Source organism: Ovis aries, chromosome 3, assembly GCF_016772045.2.
Source record: "Ovis aries strain OAR_USU_Benz2616 breed Rambouillet chromosome 3, ARS-UI_Ramb_v3.0, whole genome shotgun sequence".
Taxonomy (NCBI): Eukaryota; Metazoa; Chordata; class Mammalia; order Artiodactyla; family Bovidae; genus Ovis; species Ovis aries.
In genome coordinates, this window is record NC_056056.1 from 80,556,887 (window position 1) to 80,581,326 (window position 24,440).

Below are 24,440 nucleotides of genomic sequence, written 5' to 3' on the forward strand. Positions count from 1 at the left end.
TTGCCAGGGTTAGAGGGAAGGGGAAACAGGGTGATATTCATCAAAGGGTATAAAGTTGTAGGTATACAAAATGAGTAAGTCCTAGAGATCTATTGTACAGCATCATGGTTTATGGTTAACAATACTGTATTACATACTTAAAACTTGCTAAGAGGGTAGATCTTATGTTAAATAGCTGTTATCACACACACAAAAATAATAATTAAAAGAGGTTAAGAGGAAAAGTGATGGTTAGATTTATGGCACAGGTTATGGTGATGGTTTCATGAGCACATAATTATTTCCAAAACATCAACTTGTATACATTAATTTTGTATAACTTTTTATATGCAGGAAACAAAGAAAAAAAAAACCTATTTTCTGTTCCCCAAATACAGTGGCTTTTATCTTTCTATTAAAATATATATGTATATTTTCACATAGTTGAGATTATACTAAGATTATATTAATAGGCTCCTTATATTAGTAAAATTCAGAAATTATAATAATCTATTTTTAATATAAAAATATAAAGCTTGCAGGATATTTTATCATACACATACATTTAATTAATAAATTTTTTATTATTGGCCATTTAGACAGTTACTAAATTCACACTAATAAAAAAATACCATAAAATCTGGGACTTTCCTCGTGGTCCAGTGGTTGGGAAGCTGCCTTCCAATGCACAGGACTTGATATTGGATCCCTGGTTGGGGAACTAAGATCCCATATGTCAAGAGGCCACTGAGACTGCATGCTACAACTAGAGAGAAGCCGGTATGCCACAATGAAAGATCCTGCGTGCGGAAACTAAGACCTAACACAGCCAAAAATAATAAATAAAGATTTTTTAAAAAAATACCATGAAATCTAACATCTGTTAAGTAAAAACGGGTGTATATTTTCTGAGTTTGAAATATATCAGAATAAAATTATTTTTAAAAGAATACTATGTCTAACATGTATTTGTGTTTTTGATTATACTTGCTGTGCTGTGCTATGTTGCTTCAGTTGTGTCCAACTCTGTGTGAACATACAGACTTGCAGCCCTCTAGGCTCCCCTGTCCGTAGGATTCTCCAGACAAGAATACTGGAGTGAGTTGCCATGGCCTTCTCCAGGGAATCTTCCCAATCCAGAGAACAAACCTGTGTCTCTTATGTCTCACCTGCATTGGAAGGAAGGCTCTTTACCACCAGAGCCACTTGGGAAGCCCTTGACTGTACCTACTTATGCTCATTTGAAAATTATTACCAATAGTTAATCATATTAGTCTAACTCATTCTAAATCAACCAGTTAGTCCTTACATACCTTTTCATGCTTGGATCCAATTAGGAGGTAAGTTGGACCTTGGTCTTTGGGGTGGATCACAATAGTGTAATGTGTGGATAACAGACTTCGCCCACTGGCTTCATAATCTTCATCTGAATCACAGGATCTGTCAACCTCTTCAACTTTAGCCTCCCAGAGTTTGATCTGACCTAAAGGAAACTAAAGTAAATATTAGTAATTGTAAGGAAGGAACTTCCTGAATCTTTTCCTGCTAAAATCTTTCATAGTCCTTTTCATTCTTGGCTTTATAAACCATATCTGTTTTTAAATGAACGCCTAAAGGTAACTGGATTATCTACACTGTTACAAAAGTGGGGTAGCCACAGTTAACATGTCAACTGTGATATAAAAGAACAATCTGAATACTAGACATTTAGTTTTTGTGGGAAAAGCAAGAAGCTACTTCTGTACAGTGGTTCAAATTATTCAATTTGATCAAAATGATCCATTACCTAGTCAAGCAATTAGGTTATTCAGTCAAAATATTCATTTGACTTTTAACCCTCGAACAAAATTGATTTGATTAACCTATTGGATTAAAAGAATAAGTATAGACATAGTCCCAATACTATTGATAAAAAAGTAAAAAGTCAGAGAGCTAGTGTGAAGAAGTATGATTAACTATCACTGTAAATCCCAATAAATGAAAAGTGTTTTGAAGCTATTTTTATACAAGAGTGAAAACATGAAAGTCACTCAGTCATGTCCCACTCTTTATAACTCCATGGACATAGTCCATGGAATTCTCCAGGCAAGAATACTGGAGTGGGTAGCCATTCCCTTCTCCAGGGCATCTTCCCAACCCAGGATCGAAGCAAGGTCTCCCGCACTGCGGGCAGATTCTTTACTAGCTGAGCTACCAGGGAAGCCCCCTATACATATATGTTGTTTAGTCACTAAGTCATGTCTGATTCTTTTGTGACCCCATGGACTGTAGCCCACCTGTCCATGGGAATATTACTCTGTCCATGGGAATATCCCAGGCAAGAATACTGGAGTGGGTTGCCATTTCCTTCTCTAGGGATCATTTCCCAACCTAGGGATCAAACCTGTGTTTCCTGCCTTGGCATGCAAATTCTTTACCACTGAGCCACCAGGGATATATGTACACGTATATATAAAATAAATCACAAAAAAATGCCACAATTTCTTCCATCTTAATTTAAGGGTAAGAAAAAAAATCTTAAAAATAATTTACATTAAATTTTACCTACTCTTTTACTGACAAAAACAATTATTTGCTATGTTTTAAAACTTTTGCTTTAATTAAGTACACTTATTCCAGGAACATACACAGTCTGCTTGAGATTTGTAGCTTTTAAACTATCTTACCTAGATATCTTATCTAAAATGCAATATTATCTGCCTAATACTTGATTAATAGAAAAAAATTAATTAACTTAATTACATGTGTTCCATTTTATAAGAAAAACTTCTTTCCCCATTAAATTCATAACAATTATTTTCTGAGTAGTTACTATGTGCAAAGTACTATTCTGGGTGCTGAATGAAGAAAATTTCCTTCTGAAGGAAAAATGTAAACTTATCTATATTTTCATAAAAAGAAAGGCAGTAAAACAAAAATAATAGGGCAGCAAAGTCACATTAATAAACAAAAAGCAAGCTTTAAAAATCGGATAAAGAAAACTAATTCTATTAGGATAATACATGACAATACTATCCTCATTGTGTCCTCTAGGCATATCTAATCATATGATAATCAAGGTTCCATCCACCGCAATATTTAAGGATGGTTATTCCTTTTGAGAGTCCCTTGGACTGCAAGGAGATCAAACCAGTCAATCCCAAAGGAAATCAACCCTAAATATTCATTGGAAAGACTGATGCTGAAACAGAAGCTCCAATCCTTTGGCCACATTATGCAAAGAACCAACTCACTGGAAAAGATCCTGATGCTGGGAGAGATTGAAGGCTAAAGGAGAAGGGGGTGGCAGAGGATGAGATAGTTAGATGGCGTTACCATCTCAACAGACATGAATTTGATCTAATTTCAAAGGAGAAAGTGTAAAAAACTAAAAAAAAAAAAAAATAAAACATCACCTGAAGCAAGAAAAAAAAAAAAAAAACAAAGGAGAAAGTGGAGGACAGAGGAGTCTGGTGTGCTGCAGTCCATGGCGTCACGAAGAGTCTGAGATGACTCAGTGAATAAACAACAACATTCCTTTCACCAAAGGATCACTGTGGCTCCATGACGTGAACAGACCTGGCATTTTTAAATATTCTGACTGAATTTTAAAAAGACACTGATCGAGATAAAGACAAATTGTTTCTGAAATATGTATAGCACAAAATGAAGTTAGCCTATACTGATTCACAAGCATTCTAATACTTTTCCACTAATTATAATGGATTTCTGCTCATCTATTTATATTCTTCTGACTTGTTCCTTCTATGATCAATGTTATCCATTTTTATTATATAGTAAAAATTACTATTAGTAGTGGTAGTAAGAATATTTAAATTTTACTCTCGGTAAATTTAAAATTACTTTTCTATTTATAAAACATACACTTATTATAGAAACTTGGTAAAAACTGAAAGGTTCTCGAAGAAGGAGGGGCTTTCCTGGTGGCTCAGATGGTAAGTCTGCTTGCAATGCAGGAGACCCGGGTTCAGTCCCTGGGTCGGGAAGATCCCCTGGAGAAGGAAATGGCAACCTGGCAACCCACTCCAGTATTCTTGTCTGGAGAATCCCATGGACAGAGGAGCCTGGCGGGCTACAGTTCATGGAGTGGCAAAGAAGAGGACACAACTGAGGGACTGACACTTTCACTTTTCACCCCAAAAAGGAAAAAAGAGGTCATCCATAATTCTACCACCACTCAACATTTTGGTACAGTTCTTTCCGACTTTTCTGCTATGTGTGTTTTAACACACATGTGCTAGACTGAGGATTATAAACTCAGCATCCCAACCTCCCTCTTCTAAAGTCTCCCTGTAATTGCAGAAAAGAAGCTGGGCACTATACTCATCAGAATCCCTTTCCCTGCATAGTTCCAAATTAGAGCTTGCCTGAGAGAATTTGCATGTAATGTGGAAGGTAAGGGTGTCAGAGGAGTAAGTCTTCTGAGACAGCTGCCATCAGGTGCCTGGGCCGCTGGGGGCGTCACAGAGGCTTCTCAGTCAACTGCTGAGGACCAGCTGCCTCTGTGCTCTGGGCTCAGACTGTTGGTCCTGCCTTCTTGGACCTTCAGTGGCAGCTTCTTCCCCAACCTCTACCACCCTGACTTTTCTAAAAGTTATGTATGTCCCCAATTCTACATTGCAATTGTTATAAATGGAATACACAGAGTGGCTGCTGTTTTCCTGATTGATAACTGAGTTAGGGTTATATTGGGATATACAATTTTGTCATGTGCTTATTCCTGTATTATTTTAATGACCATATTCCCACACTGCTTCAGAGATAACACTCTCAAAGCTTCACTGTGTTAATTTCCATCCCATGAGCAATACTGAGAATAAGGAAATGCCTTTTAAATATAGCTAGTCAGGGGACTTCCCTGGCAGTCCAGTGGTTAAGACTGTGCACTCCCAGTGCAGACAGTGTGGGTTTATCCATGGTCAGGGGACTAAGATCCCACATGCTGCATGAAGTGACCAATAAATAAATAAATACAGCTAGCCAGAACCGAGAGTGCAGGCTGCAAAAATAGAACAGAGAAATCCTAACTGACCTATGTGGTCAGTGGACCAAGAAGTCTGGTCTCATTAATCCAGTAATCACTCACAGGCTGCTATTCTGTGAAGCAGGCATCATTGTTTTATGCAAATACTCTTGATCCAGTGATAATTAGGCATACATTTCACCTTTGGAAGACATCATCTTTTTCCTCTGAAATTGAAGGTAACTCAAGTTCTTTGGAGAAGAGATTAATTAAAAATGAACCAATGGGACGTAAATAGGTAGATGGATGGATAGATAAGTGGTGTCTAGGAATTCAAGGGCCTGGGACGGGACTGGATTCTTTCTTCTCTTTAGCTTCTTTCCTAGCTTGATGCTCCCATCATTCAAACTTATCTATTCTGTCAGGTCTGAAAAATATGAGAAACTGATGGCTGAGAGTGGGGTAGAGGAAGATTTTTCTAGGTCTTAGAAGAAGCATTAATTAAAAGCTGCTAAGGCTTATAATTAAGAATCAAGATCCCTGTAGGCCTATGATCACCTTAGTAATAAATTTTATGCAAAATTTCAACATCAAACATTCTAAAATTGGGGCTAGCAATAGAACAGTGAAAGGAAAAACTTGAAGCCATAATCAGCAAAAAATTCCTCTAATCAGCATATTAAAAACATATACATACCTTATCTTCTTGACTACGAAAATAATATAATGTTTTTCCTATAAGTTTACACCAGACTCTCTTGGAGTAACCATGTTTTACCTGAAATCATATTTCAAAAAATTATAAATGTAGCTCAGAACTGTGACACCTTAAAGTATGGCATATACACTCTTTGAAGCTATTTGAACAGCTATCCAGTTTGCTCAAGTTATAGGTGACATTTCAACCAGACTATCTGAATGCTATTTGCAATTTACCTGTAATACTAGTAGCATGGCATGTTTGCTTTCATGCTCACCACTCAACATTTAATGAATGTTTCCTAGATGTCAAGTATTACACCTAAGACTAAGGATTAAAAAATGCCTATTTCATACGTATTTTTCACAGTTTCCATATTACATAGATTTCCAATAATCCTGTGGCTCTCCAGGTTAACACATAATGTTAGAAATAATAAGACTGAAACCTAAGAATTCTAGTGATTTCCAAAATACAAAAGTTTCATTCATTCAAAACACTTGATGCCTTCTCCAGAAGCATACACACAAAAGAATACAAACATTAAAAGCTGCTATTATATATTGAGTACTTCCTATATGTCAGAAACTATCTTTCGTGACTGGGATGGAATCTGAATCTGGTTCTTGACTCTAAATAGTCAGGGACTGGTCTAGGTACTGGGGGGACAGATATGAACAAGACAGTTTTCTTCCTTAGGGAGCTCACTGCCTCACGAGGCAGACAGACAACTAAACCAGCAGTGTGCTATGTATCTTCGTTAGGAATACAAACAAAGTTTGCACACTTAGATGTGTTTGGTGTGTGTGTAATTTACACACACATTCTACACATTTACACATAAATTTGTACTGAATATTACAGGTTTTTCACTGTTCAGTGGCTTTAGTAAGATCCTCACTATTGGGTTTCACAGGTGGTGCTATAAATAACCTGCCTGCCAATGCAAGATCCTCACTATGAGTTCCTCCCTGCCCCAGTCCTGTCCAGGTTCAGGCACTGAAGATCTCTGTCAGGCAGTCCCAGCTATACCCTCAAGTTTAGAAAAACACCAAGAACCCCATTCCCTCCAGTGGATAAAATCTGTAATGGGTTTTGTTGTCCCAGACCTAGAATGTGGCGTGCCTGGTTGAGCTTGCCCACTACCCGGGCAGCCCCACCAATTTTTGCCTTGAGGCTTGACCCTCTCCTTCAATAGTTAGAGTGGACTTCAACCTGGAGACACCCACCGCCGGGAAACCAAGACACTGGCTGGTAAAACCAAAGCCCAACATTCCGTTGTCATGCTTGCCCATGGTGATAAACATGAAAAAGAAAAATAAAGCAGGAAAAGAGAAGGAAGTGCTTGGAGAAGCAGGGGATGTGTTTTACAATTTAAAATACGGTGGTCAGGAAGGCGTCACCGACACCGAAGACTCAAGCCCTAGAGGAGGGAGGCGAGCTATGCAGTCACCTAAGACAACACTCTGGGCAAGGAAACGGCAAGCACCAAGGTCCTGAGATGGTGTGTGTCCATGTGTGCGAGGCTGAGCGAGGAAGGGGAGGGGCAGCATGTGGGGTTGGAAGCACACATATTTTGCGGGGACCTTGTAATGACAACATTTAAACAGAGAAGAATGGATTTTGCAGTGGGCAAGTCACAACAGCAGAAAGGGCCTGGGTTCTGAGGTCAAATGGACCAAGGTTTAAATCCCAGTTCTGCCACATACTGGACAGATGATGCCCTCAGGCAACTGACTTGACCTCCCAACTTCTGTCCTTAACATGGGATGACTGTACACTTCAGCGGGCTGTTGTATGACCAAAGGAAAAAATGTAAATAAAGGATACTAGTAGTTACTCAATAAACACTTCCTTCCTTGCTATGCATAAGGAAAAGTAAAACACATGTTTCGTTTAAACCCACAAATGCAGCCAGTCTTTGGGCTTTCCAAAGTATGGTTTAAGCAAACAAATAACTCCACCATCTAACAGTCTGATGGATTTAGAATGTTGCTTGAGGAGAAACAACAACAACAAAAAATGTTTCATCTGGCAAGAGATGCTTCAGTTTAATTAAATTTAGAAACATGTACTTACAGAAAAATATACTGGAAGTTTTAAATAGTTTGTGTTATACAGTTTACTTTTTTCTTCTTTTAAACAAACTCTAGAAAGGAGTCTCACTAAAATTGAAGCATAATGCATCTGGCTATAAAGAGTATTACTTCGGAAATGATTTATCTTTAAATAGAGCAATGTGTGCCTTTGAGGAACTACAAATTAACGAGGACCTCTGCCAAGTCACTGTAAAAGCTGTGCTTTAAAAACACAGTCTATCTTTTTAGGTAAATCTGATTATGTTAAGATTTCTCCCAACTCTGACTTATTCTGAAAAAAAAATCATAATAAATTACACTAGAAGAATCTGCGCAAAGATTTAAAGACAATTTCAAACTTCAAGGCTTTGGTGAACCAAAAAGCTGAAAGAATAATTTTTTTTTTACCTTGCATCCATAACAAAGGTATTTGTATCGGTTCTCTCTGAAACTTTGATGACAAACAGTGTATTGTATCCTGATTGGCCTTTGTCACCACACAGAACACAAGTTCCCATGGTCTTCTCTCCTCTACTAAATTTTCATGCCTGTAACCTTCTCCCCTACAAATCCTGTCATCTGTCTCACTGACTTCATCATCCACAGGAAATTCTTATGATAATAATAGCTAGCATTTTGGGTGTCTTTATGATGTGCCAGGCACTGTTCTAAAGCACTTTACACACTTAAATAATTTAATCTTCCCAGTACCCTGTGAGATTGGCACTAATATTATTCCCACTTTACAGAAAAGGACACTAAGGCACAGAGATGCTAAGTAATCTATTCAAGGTCCCACAAGCAGCAAGTTTCAGAGCCAGGATGTGCACTGGTGTGCAATCTGGGCCTGAACTCCCGCCCGAGGCTCTTTGCTGCACTACCTCCCTACAATCTTAACTCACAGTACCTTGTTTCGAAAAACCTTTGCTGTGCTGTCCCTCCATTTTTTGCTACTCATCCCCTTGGCCACACCCTGGTCCTTTTTCCTTCATTGGGAATGGTTCCTCTTCTGAAATTTATCTTCTACTTCCTGAACTCAACCTCCCGCCAGCTCCCTCTCTACTTACTCACGCCACTCTTTTCTTTGACCTCAGTGCCTCTCCTGACACCATGTTCCCTCCCAGCTCCATTCTTTCTCACGTGCCAGGAAGCAGGAACAGTCCTCCAAATTCAGCACTGCTCTTACTCATTTCCCCATTGCCCCCGAACACACCACAGTGCACTTTCTGCATCTGGCACTGCAGATCACTCCTTCCCTGTCGAACACTCCACTCCTGGCCTCCGTGACTCACTTTGCAGGGTATCTTCATGTATCTCCTTTACGTGTTCTCAAATTTGGGAAACCTAGTGTCCTATTAACAGTCCCTTGCTCTTCTCACTCTACACATTTTCCTGGATGATTTCTTTCACTGTCATGGAGTCGACCATCACATCCACAATGACAATTTCCCAAATCCTTCTCTCCAACCGAGCCTTCTCCTCTGGAGATGGTGTTGCCACAGCCTGCAGGACTTCTTAATTTAGGCGTCTTCACAAGCTGTAAAACTGACGAGTCCCAGAAGAACCTTTTGATCATCCTAAACAGCTTCTCTTTTCTGAGGTCTCTATCATCTGGTACCATCTTTCACCCAGCTATCCTTATCTCTCCCACTTCCTAGTTGCTGGCTTCAGTCTAACTGAAGATTTTTACCTCCTAACATTATTTAGATTCACCCTCTGGTCTCTCTCCCAATGACCAGTTCAGAGTCTCATCCTCTTCAGGAAAACCACCTCCACTTACTGTTCTTAGAAACTCCAGCTTGCTTCCCACAAATTCATCTTCCTCTCAGCAGAGCAATCTGTTAACAACTTGAACACAGCCACGCCCCTGTTACAAACCCTGAGGGGTTCCACATCACCTTTAGGATGAAGATCGAGGTCCTTAACAAAACCATAAAAGTCCTCCACGATCAGGACCTCCAACTCTTTCTTCAGAGGACTTGCTCTTTACATAGGTGACCACGCTTCGAGACACTGTGTCTTTTGTCCATGCTATCTTCCAGCCCAGAATACCTTCCTTTGCCCATTTCCAGAATTAAATCCTACTTCTCCTTGGAGACTCAGTGCAAGCAAACCTTCTCTAAGTTGTTCCTGACCCCACAGTCTAAATTATTCAGCTTTTCTGTGCACCTTATGATCCATGTCAATAATAGCACTTTATATATTAATATATCATTATAAATATGCTTATGTTCTTTTCTTTCCCACTAGATATGAAGCTCTCTGCAGGATAGGGCAGCAGTCTATTCATCTAAATACCTCAGCTCCTTGCTTGACATGGGGTAACTGTTCAATACATGTTTTTAAAATAAGTGAACTTCTATACAGGAAATGTTCTCCCAAAGCATTAAAAGTTGCAAGACTGACTATCCAGGATCAAATTAGTCAAGTTCTTAATATCAGCCTACATATTTCTGCACTTAATAATAACAGTGTGACAACTTGAAAATGTCTCCTCCCCTCCAAAGTATTCAAACACTACTCTGCCATATCTGGGACTGTAGCCTGAATGTGAGCTCAGAACAAGTCACTCAGAAAGAGTTTTTCTCATATAAGGCTTTGCAGGTGAAAATATGGGGGTGGACAACCCTTCACAAATGGTAGGAAGGAAATCTAATAAGCATCCTGTCTATAAAGCCTCGTGGTTTAGTCATCTGATAATCACATCAACTTGCACTCATTTAAAATGCAATTGTAAAATGGGAAGCAGGGAACAGTAGAAATGTAACAGGAGAGAAAATTGACAAGGCATGCTGATAATTAAAAATAAGCAAAAAAAACAAAAACACTGATTGTGAAAAATTATAAACCCTTAGCCATGAGATCATATTAAAGCCTAAGGATTTGATATACACAGTCCTTGAAACAGTAGGACAACTAGTTATTACGAATTGGAATAAGAAGGTGGTTTAAAGTGGCACTAGGTTCACTGGAAAACATATATTAGCACAATACCAGGGAGTTCTCAAGCCCATGAGTAAAAGAAAAAACATTTTCATGGTGATAGACTGGTCCGGAAAAACACATAGTGCATCTCTTTGTTGAATGTATTGGTGAATTTTTTCTCTTACTTTTAGAATAGTTGGTCAGTCTTTGTAAATATTACTGAAGAGTACCCACCCATATTCCCACATTAACATTAAGGATAAATTACAGGGTAGCATAGCTCACCATAGTTAAATTTCTCACCTTTTACATAAATAAAGCACATGAGTGATGCATGATGATGCAAAGATTACTTTCATGTGCAGTATTTTATGTGTAAATATTTTATTGTATTGTTAAAATTTTAAAATAATATTTATCTTAGCATAAATCAATATTTACTCATTCTACAAGTTAGAAAATAATTCACCTACATATGTTTGAGGTTGATAGACTTGTAAAATCTTTTTAAAGAGAAAGCCAGACTTTATATTATAATTAGAAAACAGAACTAAGCAAAAATAAAGTAAAAACCACACAGAGATATCCAGCATACCTTAATATATTTCCTAGTCAGACATTTTTCTACAAATGTTTACCAAAAGTGGGATAACTATGTAATACTCTACATTTATCACCTAACAACATACCATAATCTATTTCTAAAACATTAAACATTCTTTTGCTTTTGCACATTGAAAATGACTGCACAGTAAAACATTACCTGATTATATAAATATTTAAAACTATCCCCTACTCTATATCTAAGATGATCTCAGTTTTTCTGTATTATAAACCATGGAGTACAAGTAATATTTCTGCAGCAATGGAAACACTCTATATCTTGAAAGAGTGACAGTAAATATCTACCAAAACTGATCCAATCCTGTACTTAAAATCTGCATTTCAATGCATGTTAATTATTATCTCTCTTTTTTTAATCAGAAAGAGGATGCTGTGATGGACACTTTCATACTTAAATGTTTTGCAAATTAAGATAATTTCCTAAGCATAAATTTCTTAGACTGAAACTGCTGGATCAAAGTCTAAAGATATATCTTTTTAAAACATTTAATATTTATTCATTTATTTGTTCATTCAAAAATATTTACTGAGTAAAACACGTTGGCCAAGACATTGCCAAACTGCCTTCTAAAGTAAACTCAGTAGCAAATTTCTTAATTTGTGTCAATACTGTATTTCATACTTTTGAAAAAGGTCCTCCCTTGGTCAGATTTTTTAAAATATTCATTACTTCTTGCTTCTTAAGAAAATTATTAATGACAATAGAACATTTTCTTTTATGTGTACTGATCATTTGTATTTCTATCTCTACCTCTCTCTTATTGTATCCTTTGTTCCTTCCCCTCACTGGTATTTACCCTTTACTTACTGATTAGAAAAAGCTTGTATTTAAGTTTCAAATACATTTTCAAAGCTTCTCATTGGTCTTTTAAAAATTCTACTTAGAAAAGTTCTGACAGTAAGAACATTTACATTTTTATGCAGAACAGTCAAATTTGTCATGTTTCATCTTTACGGTTTTTGTCTTTGATATCATACTTAAAACACTTTTTCCCACCGTATAACAATACACACACACACACACACACACACACACACACACACACACACACACACAGAGTCTGTGACGCCCACTTTTCATGATTGCAGGGCTAATTCTGTCACTGCCTGGGACACTGCTGTTGTATATAGCGTTCCCACCTTGGTTAGCAGTCCCTTCACCGTTGGTTTGCCCTCAGGTTGCAGGAAAAGGGGGTTGGCAGCTTGCACTCGAAGAACGTTTTGTAACACTTTAATCCATTCCTCCAATATATTGGGGGAATCTGCAGTCAGATAGTATGTGTGTTTTTCAGTGGTCAACTAGAATGGGATGAGAAAGAGATAGAAAAGGAAACTGCAGATTTTAGAATAATTATCATTTCCTTGTCCATTCTTCAAATATCACTACCTAATATGGAAACAAATATAGTGCAACTTGAATCCTAGGTTCCAAATCAATGATTCTATAAATCATGTAGCATATTTTAACCACTTTGTGAGACGGACAATTAACTTTTTATGGAAATAATTTTTTCACTTCCATTTACTTTAAAACTCTTCATAGTGTTTGGGGTCATGATTTTTTAATCTTGTTTTCTCATTAGATTTTCCCTTTTCCCCTTAAATGTGCTACGGTTTCCTAGTTGTTGAAATAAGGAGCAGAATAATTGCAGAGTTTCAGAAGCCTACAAATGATTCTTTTTAAAAACAGATGTTTATTTTTTAATTGGAGGAAAACTGCTTCAATGTTGTGCTGGTTTCTGCCATACAACAATGCAAATCAGCCATAAACACACTGATTCTCCTTTATACATTTTGGGGCAGTTCTCAGGTATTAGCCACTGAAAACAATGAAAATGTACTTTTCTAATAAAATGTTGTATTTCACCCTCCAAAAGAGGAACATAAAAAAATAACAATTATGGAAGGCATTTCCGATATAAGTCATCTGAATTTTAAGTCACCTATCCAAACTATTTCAATAGCTTGTTTTGTTTTTTAAACTCGGCAGAGGTTTCCAGCAAGACTGGCATTACATGTGTGTGAAATGGTCAGCAGCCCCCTCTGTGGTGTGACTTTGTGGGAACTAGGACAGCCCCTCTGCTTCCTAATATCCTTCCCACTTAGGTGTTAGAGCATCTGAAGTTCACAGAACTGACATTTTCTGGTTCTGTATTAAATTGTGAACACATCTGAATTCAACAGTACATTAAAATATGGGTATCTTATTGGGAAATCATTTATCAAATAACCCTCCCCTAAAATAGCTTGACAGCTTGAGAATTGAGAATGGCTGGGAGGGTTAGGAGTGGGGAACAAACAGGGTAAGGGATCAAGGGCAAAGAAAATACAGTGGAGACTTACTTAACGTAAACTCAGGTTATAACATAGTTTTAACTAAGAAGTCCCAGAGTTTCACACATTTTAGGGGCATCAAACTGATCACCAAATGGAATAAAAAAATACTGAATACCCAGTCTTATTCTATTAGCTTACATAATTGACAACTGAGTTTTTTACATGATATAAAAAAGAAAAAAAAAATACCTGAACTGTTTGCTTGTTATCCCCTCTTAAAATGCTGCAGGATGCACTAAGTTCAATATGGCCCTGTGGTTTTCTGATTACATCGCTCTGTATGAAGGGAAGAAAACCAATGCAAAGTGATTACCTGTAATAGTCATAATAAGAAATGATTTGTCTCATTAGTTGCATTACATGGAAGAAAATCAGTCAGGAGTCTGATTTACAGATTGAGGAATTCAGTTCTAAATAACAAGCGATTTCCACTCACCGGAGATTTGTAGTAAAGTAATTCACCACCTTTAAGAACAAACCATCTCCGCTTCCAAGTCTTGACTTTACCACTCATTTTTAATAAGTAGCCAGATTTTTCCAGTGGTTCCTAATTAAAGAGATTTAAAAATATTTAAGTTCCCTTTGGAGACTCTAACAGATTCATTAATTTAAAAAAAACAAAAACCCCGATTCAGTGTTTACATTTTTCCCATTATCACTGGAAGATGAGCAAGTTTTCAGGAGCTTCTGCTCTGGCTGTGAGTACTCCAAGTCTGCGGAGTAAGCATCTGGGGGAATAGCATAATCGCTTTCAGAAGCCACAGAAGAGAGAGACACACCTAGATGAAAATAAATAAATCACGTCAATCTTTAGTAATTGGATGGTCCAAATGCTGGTTGTCAGTTTTCCTAAGAAATACATCCATATTCCAAATCATCACCCTTCCTCGACTAGATGTATTCCATGCCTTTGACCATGAAGGACCTTTAAGGCAGAAAACAGAACTAAAGGGTTAAGGACTATCATGCAAATCTCCAAGGAAGTCAAAGAAACATAAATAATATTTTGGTATGACTGTAAATACAGCTATTTTCACATACATAGAATGTGCATAATTGTCTAAGAATATGTTTTATTAAGAATTAAAAATATGTGTATTTACATATTGACATGTAGGCAAATCACTGAGTTGGGAAGATCCCCTGGAGGAGGAAACGGCAACCCACTCCAGTATTCTTGCCTGAAAAATCCCATGGACAGAGGAGCCTGGAGGGCTACAGTCCATGGGGTCACAGAGTCGGACACGACTGAAGCCCTGAGCACACAGAGCACATGCAAATGTAGGCAAACAAATGCTGAACCTTAATTTAGCAAGATCTGTATGATCATACTTTAATACACTTAATTTCTGTAATCATTTTAAAGTAACATCACATTAAAAGAACACAGGAGTCCAATACTACTAATGTATAGATTTTGAAAATCTTTCATATAAGAAAAGCAATAAAAAAGATACAAACAGACTATTTCATTTGCCAGCAGCTATAATGCAAAATTCAAAGGAACATTTTTCACAATAATTCACTTGCCATTTTAGAAGACAACTTGCCAGTTGCAAGTCACACTGGAGAGTCACTACAATTGGAGATTTTGAAAATATTAAATAAAATCAAGAACTTAATCATTACTCATTATAGTATCTGGCAATTTTTAAAGTGTCTATTAACATTTAAGAGCCATGTTAGGATAATTTCACTATATTTTTCTTGTAATTTATTTGACTAAGCCAAGTAATGGATATGATAAAAGTAGTATCTTTATTTTTCAAAGAATAACAGAAATTTCGATCTACCAAGGACCTCAGAGATCATTCTGGTTCAGGCCCTCATTCTCTAAGGAGACTAAGGTCCACAGATTAAAGGATTTGTCCAAAGTCAAAACAGACAGGAAGAGGCAATGTTGGAGTGCAAACCTCAGGCTCTTAGCCTCAAGATGCTAGGGACAGAGCAGAGAACAAAGCAAACAAATTTCTGTCCTCGTGGAACACAGATTCTAGTTGGGGGACACAGACAAAAAACAGAGAGCAAATGCTATGGAGAAATAAACCATAGAGCCAACTAAGGGAAATAAAAAGTGCTAGAAGTTGGAGAAGAGTAAAGGACTGTACTGGAACAGTGTGGTCAGGGTAGAGCTCATTGAGAAGGCAGTGTCCAAGCCAAGCACTGAAGGAGAAAAGGAACCAGCCATAATGACATCTGGGGGAAGAATACCAGGTAGAGCAAACACTCAGTGCATAGGTCCTGAAACCAAAGCATACCTGGTATGTTCCAGGAATAGCAAAAGGGTCTGGGTGGCCAGAGCTGATAAGAGAGGAGAAAGGAGGAGATGAGGTCAAAGACATCAAAGAATCATGTAATACCTTATCGTCAGTATAAGGAGTCTTTGCAGTGTTTTGAGCAAAAGTGTGCTACCTGATTCCAGTTGTCAAGGGGGCAAGGCAGTAGCAAAGAGACCAATGGAAGCCAACACATTAAATCTATGAGAGTTGAATAGCTCCTGTTGAAGCTGAGGGGCTTGGGAGTACACAGGGGTTCCATGGAACAGTTTGAAAACCAACATGCTATGCCACATTAAAGGCTTTTGTAAAATACAGATATCATTTAATATGACTGACTCTCTCTAGAACCTGTGTCTATGCCGAACATGTCTTCAAAATCCACAAAAATTGTAGGCCTGCCCAAAGTAAGTTTTCTTAATATCAGATTAACCGCCACATTTTTAGGTGTATTCTCTGCCATTTAGCAGTGTAATGAATTGAGCTAAAATAAGTCCATCCGTACTATAAATTATTCAAAATCAAAAAGTAACTATAAAAGAGAAACCTCATTTAAGCCAAGTATTTCATTTTATTCCTATAACGAAGTGATCTCTCTTTTACAGATAAGCTTTAAAAAAATAGATTATCTCATCTGCAATCACAGAGAAAATTCAGAAGAGGATTAGGACTAAAATATGTGTCTTAGTCCTCAGTAAATATTCTTTTCACTATGAGGCTTCCCAGTGGTGCTAGTGGCGTAAAACAAACAAACAAAAACACCCTACCTGCCAATTGCAAGAGATGTAAGAGGTGCCGGTTCCATCCCTGGGTCAGGAAGATCCCCTGGAGGAGGGCATGGCAACCTACTGCAGTATTCTTGCCTGGAGAATCCCAGGAACAGAGAAGCCTGGCAGGCTAGAGTCCATAGGGTGGTAAACAGTTGGACTTGACAAGTGACTTAGCATGTATGAGTGGAAAGCAGTATTTTGAGATTTTTTTTAAAGTCCTATTGTAGAGATAAAATTCCCACTAAATATCCTGAACTATTTGGAGCTGTCTTGTGTGTGTGCGACCTTCAAGCCTTACCTCGCTTCAAGGCTCTGGGGCTGCCTGGCCCACTCCGACTGCGAGAGTCTGACTCCGAAGTCCGGGAGCTGGATCTTGAACTGTCTTCTTCTTCTGACCCAGAGGAGTCATCCAGGAACGGGCTGCTGCTTATCTGGGTTGCCTTCTAAAGAGAAACATAATAGCCTCCCTGTGTGTCCATCTTTAAAGTTATCTCTCTATTTAGGTACAGAATTTTACCAGAAGTTATGGAGTAAGATTTTTTTTAAGGAATAGAAGAAAGCATTTTGCTATTATCAAAGTCACACTTGTTAAATTCCAAATTCCAATCAGCAAGGCATTTGTAAATGATAAAGATTCCTAAGACCATAAGGCTGTTCATATCTGATGCTTTTTCTTCTGAGGATACTTATTTTAATCAGGCACTTCATGCAAGGGAGGGAAACCCTGGCAGTGATTTGAAGAGCTTTCTAAATTAGTTGTTTTCTTTACACCATTAACACTATTTCCTTTAAACAATTAACAGTTATGGATGGGGTAGAGGCTCACATGCAGCATAACAAAAATGGAGCATATCAGACCTCTATTACTCTGATTAAAGTAAGTATCTTCTTGAGATTTTTCCATTGCTTCTCTTTTAATAATGTGCTAGTGTGAACTTCTAAAACACCCTATAAAGGGAGTTTATGTAAAATGTCAAGAGTGGAATTTGGAGCTTGAATAAACAGTTTTTTTGATCCACCATGAAGAGACCCACATGTTTAACAATAATGAGTTACCCCCTTCAAAGTTGTATACACTGGGGTTGTCATGTTCTTGTATATCAGAGATGTATAAAGTCCTGATGTGGTATAGGAAAGGACTGCAGCAGAATCTGAAACAGAAAACAAAATGATTTTTTAAAAAAAACAGATCTAACTAGCACTTAGGTCTATTTCTTATGAATGTGAATTAACAAAATTTCTATTTAAAGAGACACTGGATGAACACATGATATTCATTATACAGCCTTCTTTAAGAACGATGGCATCTACAGTTTAAATTATACACTCTCTTCCATGGTTCATTACATACCCAAGTGTGCTAGCTCCCCAACTAGCTGATAACCTTTTTGAAAGTGAGGATCTTAGCTTTTGTTTCTTTGGTATCTCCATTCAGCTCAGGCTGGGTGGAAATGAGTACAGATACCTACTGACTGATTCAGTGAGCAGTACCCCATGAAGATACTCTGATTATTCAGAGCCCTATTGGTGACCCAGTGTTAAAATATTGTCACTTTTAATCCTTTAGCAGGTGAACCTCAAATTGAAAGGTTAGAATATATTTCTTGAGTGGCAAAAACCGATGATAGATAGCCGAAAAGGAACAGAACATTAATGGTTACCTCTAAGATACAGAAAGGAAAGGAAGGGGCCAGTAGAAGGAACTACAGAAAAATGTCTCTTTTTATTTCAGACAGTTCTTTGTGGTTTGGTTTTACTTTTCATAATGAGCATGTATTTTTTTCTATAATAAATTTTTGAAGAAAGAAAGGAGGAATGTGTTTTAAACTCTGGAAAAAGAAGACATAGAGATTAATATTTTTACAATTTAAACAGCTGAAATTCCAGTGTCCAGGCTTTAGCTTCTTATCATGAGATACTCGCTACATGAGAGTTGAACATCAATGTGCCCCTATACTAACATGAATTTCAATTTTAAAATATAAATCAACAACTTCAGAAAGCATTTTCTGAAAGTTGGCAAAACTGTATTTATTCAAACGACTTTAGACATTTACGAAATTCTTGGCTAGTGAAATGGCAATACAAAATCACTTATTCTTTAAAAAAATGTTTTTATTACAGTAAAAAACACATAAGATAATATTTACCATCTTAACCACCTTTGAGTTCAGTTAGTGTTAAGCATATTTACACTGTTGTCAATCAGATCTCCAAAACATTTGTGTCTTGAAAATCTGAAACTCTATAGCCGCTAAGCAACTGCTCCCCTTCCCCAATACTTCGTAACCCCTAGGAACCACAACTCTGCTTTCTGATTCTATGAATTTGACTACTTTGGATGCCTCATATAAGTGGACTCATACAGTGTCTTTTGTGACTGCTTATTTCAATTAGCACAAAGTACTCAAGGTTCGTTCATGATGCAGCATGCAAAAACACTTACGTTTATGAACATTCTCCATATTGAAGGCCTCAGACATTCGAATGCCTGATTTGGCTACAGCATAAATTCTGCTTTCCTAATGCAAAAGAGAGATTTAAGCTGGATATTTGCAGCAAAGAAGCAATTACTTTCAATACATATGTTTTTCATTTGTTCTTCATTTAGCAGTCACCAGAGTACAGCATTATTCTAAAACTGTCATCAGTGCCAACTAAAATATGCCACTGTGAACAGCACTGGAGAATTTTTTTCCATCCATTAGTCACTCCATTATCTTTGTTTCCAAATTTTTGCTTAGTATTTTAAATCATTTTGAAGAGACAGGAAAAAAGTAAAAGAAAGCTTGTTCACAACCACTGACTATTCATAAACACCACCATTAATATGCCATCATTTCAGAACATGGTTCAAGAAAAAGAAGAAAACCTTGAATGGCCATAACATAAAGCCAGAAACCATTTATTATCTTTCACTACACAAAAATATTATCTTTAACAATCTACCATTCTAGAATATGGTTAAAGAAAAAGAGAAAGCCAAAACTTGAAGTCAGAAAGCACATACAAAGTCGCATTAAGTTCTATCACCTTCATATTACAATGAAGTTGAAGAAACACCTGAAGTCAAATAATAAGTGAATTTGAGAACTGCAACAGAATTTATACAGTCTTGTTCCAAAAGTAGGTTGTTATTTTGTTTTCTCTTCTTCTCTGCGATTTCTCAAATGGGTACTGGAAGGCTATCAGCCCTGTCCCTATGAGAAAAGGGACTCCAGGTTTTCCCTCATGCATAGATCCCCATGTCTCGAACTTTGTAACACACCTAACCTGCACAATTGTCTGGGTCAGGACACAGTAGGCAACTCATGCAGTCCTCTTTAGGACTATGCTAGCCAGGGGCTTTGAAGCAATGTGCATGAAATCTCTAATCATCTGAGACACTTTAGATTGAAGAGTCACTGACGGAATGAATCAGAGGCGGCTTCTCTGACAGCGTGATGGTGAGATACACACAGAGACAAATAGCAGAGCGGACAGAACAAAAAGACACATAAAAATAAGACAGTCAGTGAGGTACTTAGAAGCCATGAGAGAGGCAAGGTGACAGTCAGCAGTCGTGAGAGAAGCAGACAGTCACTGCAGATAGGAGAGGGCAAGCTGAGCCATGGGACGAGGGACAACGGGTGTTACCTGTTTCTAAGGTGCTGACCATCAGAGGTGCTGCTGGATCATCACATGACCTGCTACAGTGACTGCTGTATTTTTGAACGATATTCCAGTTCAATAAGGGTGGGCTATGCCTTAAAACTGCCTTAAAATAACCCCCTAAAAATCCTTAAAATAAACTTTCATAAATTGAGGTGATTAGAATATACCTCTTTAACGTGAAACTTGAAAATACCCAACAAACAGAAATAAAACCTCAAACCTGGCCAATGTGCTGGAAGGCTTCTGCAAAGCAATACTACTTTTTCAGAACTGGGTAGCTTCAGAAAATAAAGTGAAGAGAGAAAGGCAAAAAAGCAGTAAAAATGGTTTGCCAAGTAAAATGAATGTGAAAGCCTAGCCTAACTCGCCAACGTAATCTCAACATAATAAAAGAAGCAAAATTTCAATTCCTAACTGCCTAAAGGGTAACATAATTGGAATTCCAGAGATTCACGTGCCAATAATGTCCATTTTTTATGTTATCCAAAATTTAGTAATGAACTGCAGGTGGTTTCAAGTGGACTTTGCAATGAAATGTTCTTTTAAAAGTAAATAAGAGAGATACATCTCAAGGTCTGAATTTATAGTAGGAAAACATAATTGTCTTATTTGCTTAAAACTGCACTGGTCACTAAATAAAAAATAATAACAGAACATGACTCTGAAAACCTCAAAATCCTACAACTCAGATGATTCTCTTGAGGCTAAAGGTTAAACTCTGTCAGTAGGTGAAGGAAAACTTCAATCTATAAAACAGATAATTTCACTTTGTTTCAAATATAGCAAGATTTTTAAAAATTATTTTCATGGATTTATTTGGGGGGCTGTGCTGGGTCTTCATGCGGCACATGGGCTCTCTAGTTGCACCTCGTGAACTTAGTTGCCTGGAGCATGTGGGATCTCAATCAAGGACTGAACTCCCATCCCTTGCATTGGAAGGTGGACTCCTAACACTGGATCATCAGGGAGGTCTCAGGAAGAATTTTCTTAATCTAGTGATTCCCAAAAAAGTGAAAGGGTTAGTCACTTTAGTCGTGTCTGACTCCTTGTGACCCCATGGATCGTAGCCCACCAGGCTTCTCTCTCCATGGTATTCCCCAGGCAAGAACACTGGAGAGGGTGCCATTTCCTTCTCCAGGAGATCTTCCTGACCCAGTGATTGAACCCAAGTCTCCTGTATTGCAGCATGATCCTTTACTGTCTGAGCCATCAGGAAGCCTAAGAATCACACAATTAATAGGTTAATTATTATATTAATGGTCAATGTTTCAATGGAAGAAATTTCAAACTATTCTAGATACAGGAAGATGCTTTTGGTTAAAGCAATGGACTGATAAGCTCATGACGAGTAAAATTAAATTTCTCTTAAAGTCAATCAAGTAAAGAATTAAATTCGAAACTTGATGACCAGTAGGTATCCTGGTCCAGAATTTGCCCACCATTAGCGAGAACTGTTTTTCCTCACCCTGATATTTCCACGTGGTATGCATGCGTGCCAGGTCGTTTCAGTCGTGCCCAACTCCCTGCAACCCTACGGGTTGGAGCCCACCAGGCTCTCCCATCCATGGACTTTTCCAGGCAAGAACACTGGAGTGGGTCGCCATGTCCTCCTCCAGGGGATCTTCCCAACCCAGGGATCAAACCCGCATCTCATATCTTCTGCATTGGCAGGTGGGTTCTTTACCACTAAAGCCACCTGAGAAGCCCCCTTCCATGTGGAAGGCACTCCGAAAATTGAACATTCCTGATCTCTAGCCAACCATTCACTTTCTCCTAAGAAAAAGGAGTGGCTTAATGTGACTGGAATGCCCAGGAGAAACTGGACATGCAGAGACCAGCGCCTTCCCCTTTCCTTTCTCTTGAGAAGCAGCTGTTGCCCCAAAACAACCATTTGTTCTTTCTCTAGACCAGGAGTTTCAGAGAAGCTGGGCCTCACTAGAGGGAGTCTGTGGCAGTTGGTCCAACACTACCTGTGCCTGGGTGGCAAAATCCAGCAATTTCCTAGGTGCAGTATTGGCTCCTGTGCCTGCTAGTTCTCTAAAATCTGTTTTATCAGTAATAAAGGCAACATCTAGATCTCCTGTTTGTCTTACCCTTGTGTCTTATTTCTCAACTGATTCAGAGGAAAAGAGAAGGGAAAACTGAATTCTAAAAAGTGGGAATTGTCAGAACAAAGCTGGAGTGGAAAAGAAACAGGAAAAGAAGTAAAGTAAAACCTGAAAATGAGTGCTGAGAGAAAACAAACGTGTGCGCACTGCACACAGCAACATAATTTACCCAAGAGGGAAACCGGTGCAGAGGTGGAGTTGGAGGTTTGCCACAGGCTGCTTTCTTTGCCAAGTCGCAGGCTTCCTGGTCCTCTGAACATGGGGATTCCAAGCAGTCGTAGGAAAATAATCCATCATCACAATTAGTGTCCATAGTCTCTAAAATTTCTGTATTGTCGCCATCAACGAGATCAAGATCTGTTTCCTGAGGTCTCAGTGGCCGTATCATGCTTATAGCGTTTCTATTTGTGCCAAACATCCTGTCGGAACTTAACTGTGGCTGGCTTAGGTGCCTTTTGGCTAGTGCGATGCTTAAGCTGAAAATATTAGGAATCCTTAATTTGGGGGGTGGCAGAGTGGAGGAAGGTCCTAGTTCTGTGCCTTTTCCAAGGAGTGGGTTAGGATGCTTTGGACTCAAAGCTGGGGTCAGAATAGGGCTTGGGGTGTTAGCTTCACTCGAGGAAGACGAATAATCCAACCTCTGAGACTGAAATTTTTTATTGAGTTCGTCTGAGGAACTATCACGCTCCTTTTTCCTTGATTCGGAATTTCCCTTTCCGAGAGGACAACTCTGAGCCTTCCACTGTGCCTCCTGTTGCCAAGAATACAGCTTCTTGTGTTCCGGTCTCTTTAGGCCAAAGGTCTCTTCTTCAAATATCGAACTGCTGTCGTCAGAGGCTGTGAGATATGTCTCACTGCCCATTCTGCTACTTTGGACCCCATCCTCTGATGTGTGGCTGGAAAGGGTAGACGTGTACCTGGACTTGGATCTTCCTTTGCTCCCATCTTCCTCATCGGAACTCCAGTCACTCCCGGGAGCCCCAGAATTCTGGGATGTGCCACCATCCATCACAAAGCTTGTCCCTGTTTTACGATTCTGCTCTGACGTGCAAGGGCCTTGATGCAGTGTTCTCTGACCTCGGTTGTTTTCTTGAATTTGGTTATCAACAGATTTTTCTGGAATTTCCATCTCTAGAAAAGCATACAGTATGTTGGCATGCTGTCTTTAATCAGACAATCTTTCTGTATATTTAGCTTTATGTATCTACACTGTACAGACTGGAATTTTCATTTGAATCAAGTTGGTTTACATTACCCGTTTTTAGTTCAATGTCTTGTTTAAACCCAAGTTTGAAAACTGTAAGCTTCCTATAGACTACAATGCCCTTACACTCGACAGAATAGTATCAAAATGAAACTGCTTTTTACAAAGAAACATGGAGGAAAAAACTGACAACAGACCAAGGAGAGATAATACAAGAAGCAAAATGAAAAACAGGGCCACACTGATTATCAAAGATAAGCAGCCACTAGATAAATTCTATTTTAGAAGCAAAAAAAAATGACAACCCTCTTTCTACTAAATTTCAAAATCATAAGTAAATTTAAATGTAATAAATATAAAGCTATTGTTTAAAAAAACCTTTGTTCCCAAGCTTCAGCACATGAAATACGCAAAACCATAAAGAAAACGTACACAAAGAAGAGCTTTACTCACTCTACTTTTGGTTTAATCATAACTACAAAATGTATCTTTATAATAAAAATAACAGTCCTTAAAAATGTCTTTAGACACGGCTTATTTTTGTTTATAACATAACTAATAGAATGAACCATTGACTTCATAAGCAATGAACTTAAAATTTAGTTTGAAGAGTACAAAAGAAAAACTTTGAAAACATGAAAATACAGACAGGATCTTCTTAATTAAGGCTATACAGGCTCCACAGATTGGTATCAGGCTGTTTGTTAAATCTGCAGATGAGCAAGAGCTACAGTCCAGGCAACCTCAGCTGAACTGAGCTGTACTGAATTGAAAGTGAGAAAGTTAGAAAGTGGGGAAAAAAATGAAAGTAACTTCTCAAAA

At 38.1% G+C, this 24,440-nt stretch overlaps 1 protein-coding gene across 5 annotated transcripts in view; it reads right to left on the minus strand.

Moving 5' to 3' along the window:
• The window catches only part of PLEKHH2 (pleckstrin homology, MyTH4 and FERM domain containing H2), a 100,802-nt gene that overhangs the window by 39,944 nt on the left and 36,418 nt on the right, over nucleotides 1–24,440 (minus strand). For all 5 annotated transcript variants that reach the window (XM_004005992.4, XM_042246240.1, XM_012172698.4 and 2 more), the window contains 10 exons: nucleotides 22,584–23,545; nucleotides 19,099–19,174; nucleotides 17,709–17,803; nucleotides 16,951–17,095; nucleotides 14,249–14,385; nucleotides 14,043–14,153; nucleotides 13,796–13,882; nucleotides 12,410–12,568; nucleotides 5,640–5,720; nucleotides 1,293–1,472 (listed from right to left, as the gene is read on the minus strand). In XM_004005992.4, the coding sequence (XP_004006041.3) occupies nucleotides 1,293–1,472; nucleotides 5,640–5,720; nucleotides 12,410–12,568; nucleotides 13,796–13,882; nucleotides 14,043–14,153; nucleotides 14,249–14,385; nucleotides 16,951–17,095; nucleotides 17,709–17,803; nucleotides 19,099–19,174; nucleotides 22,584–23,545 (2,033 nt within the window). The remainder of the gene's footprint in view (nucleotides 1–1,292; nucleotides 1,473–5,639; nucleotides 5,721–12,409; nucleotides 12,569–13,795; nucleotides 13,883–14,042; nucleotides 14,154–14,248; nucleotides 14,386–16,950; nucleotides 17,096–17,708; nucleotides 17,804–19,098; nucleotides 19,175–22,583; nucleotides 23,546–24,440) is intronic.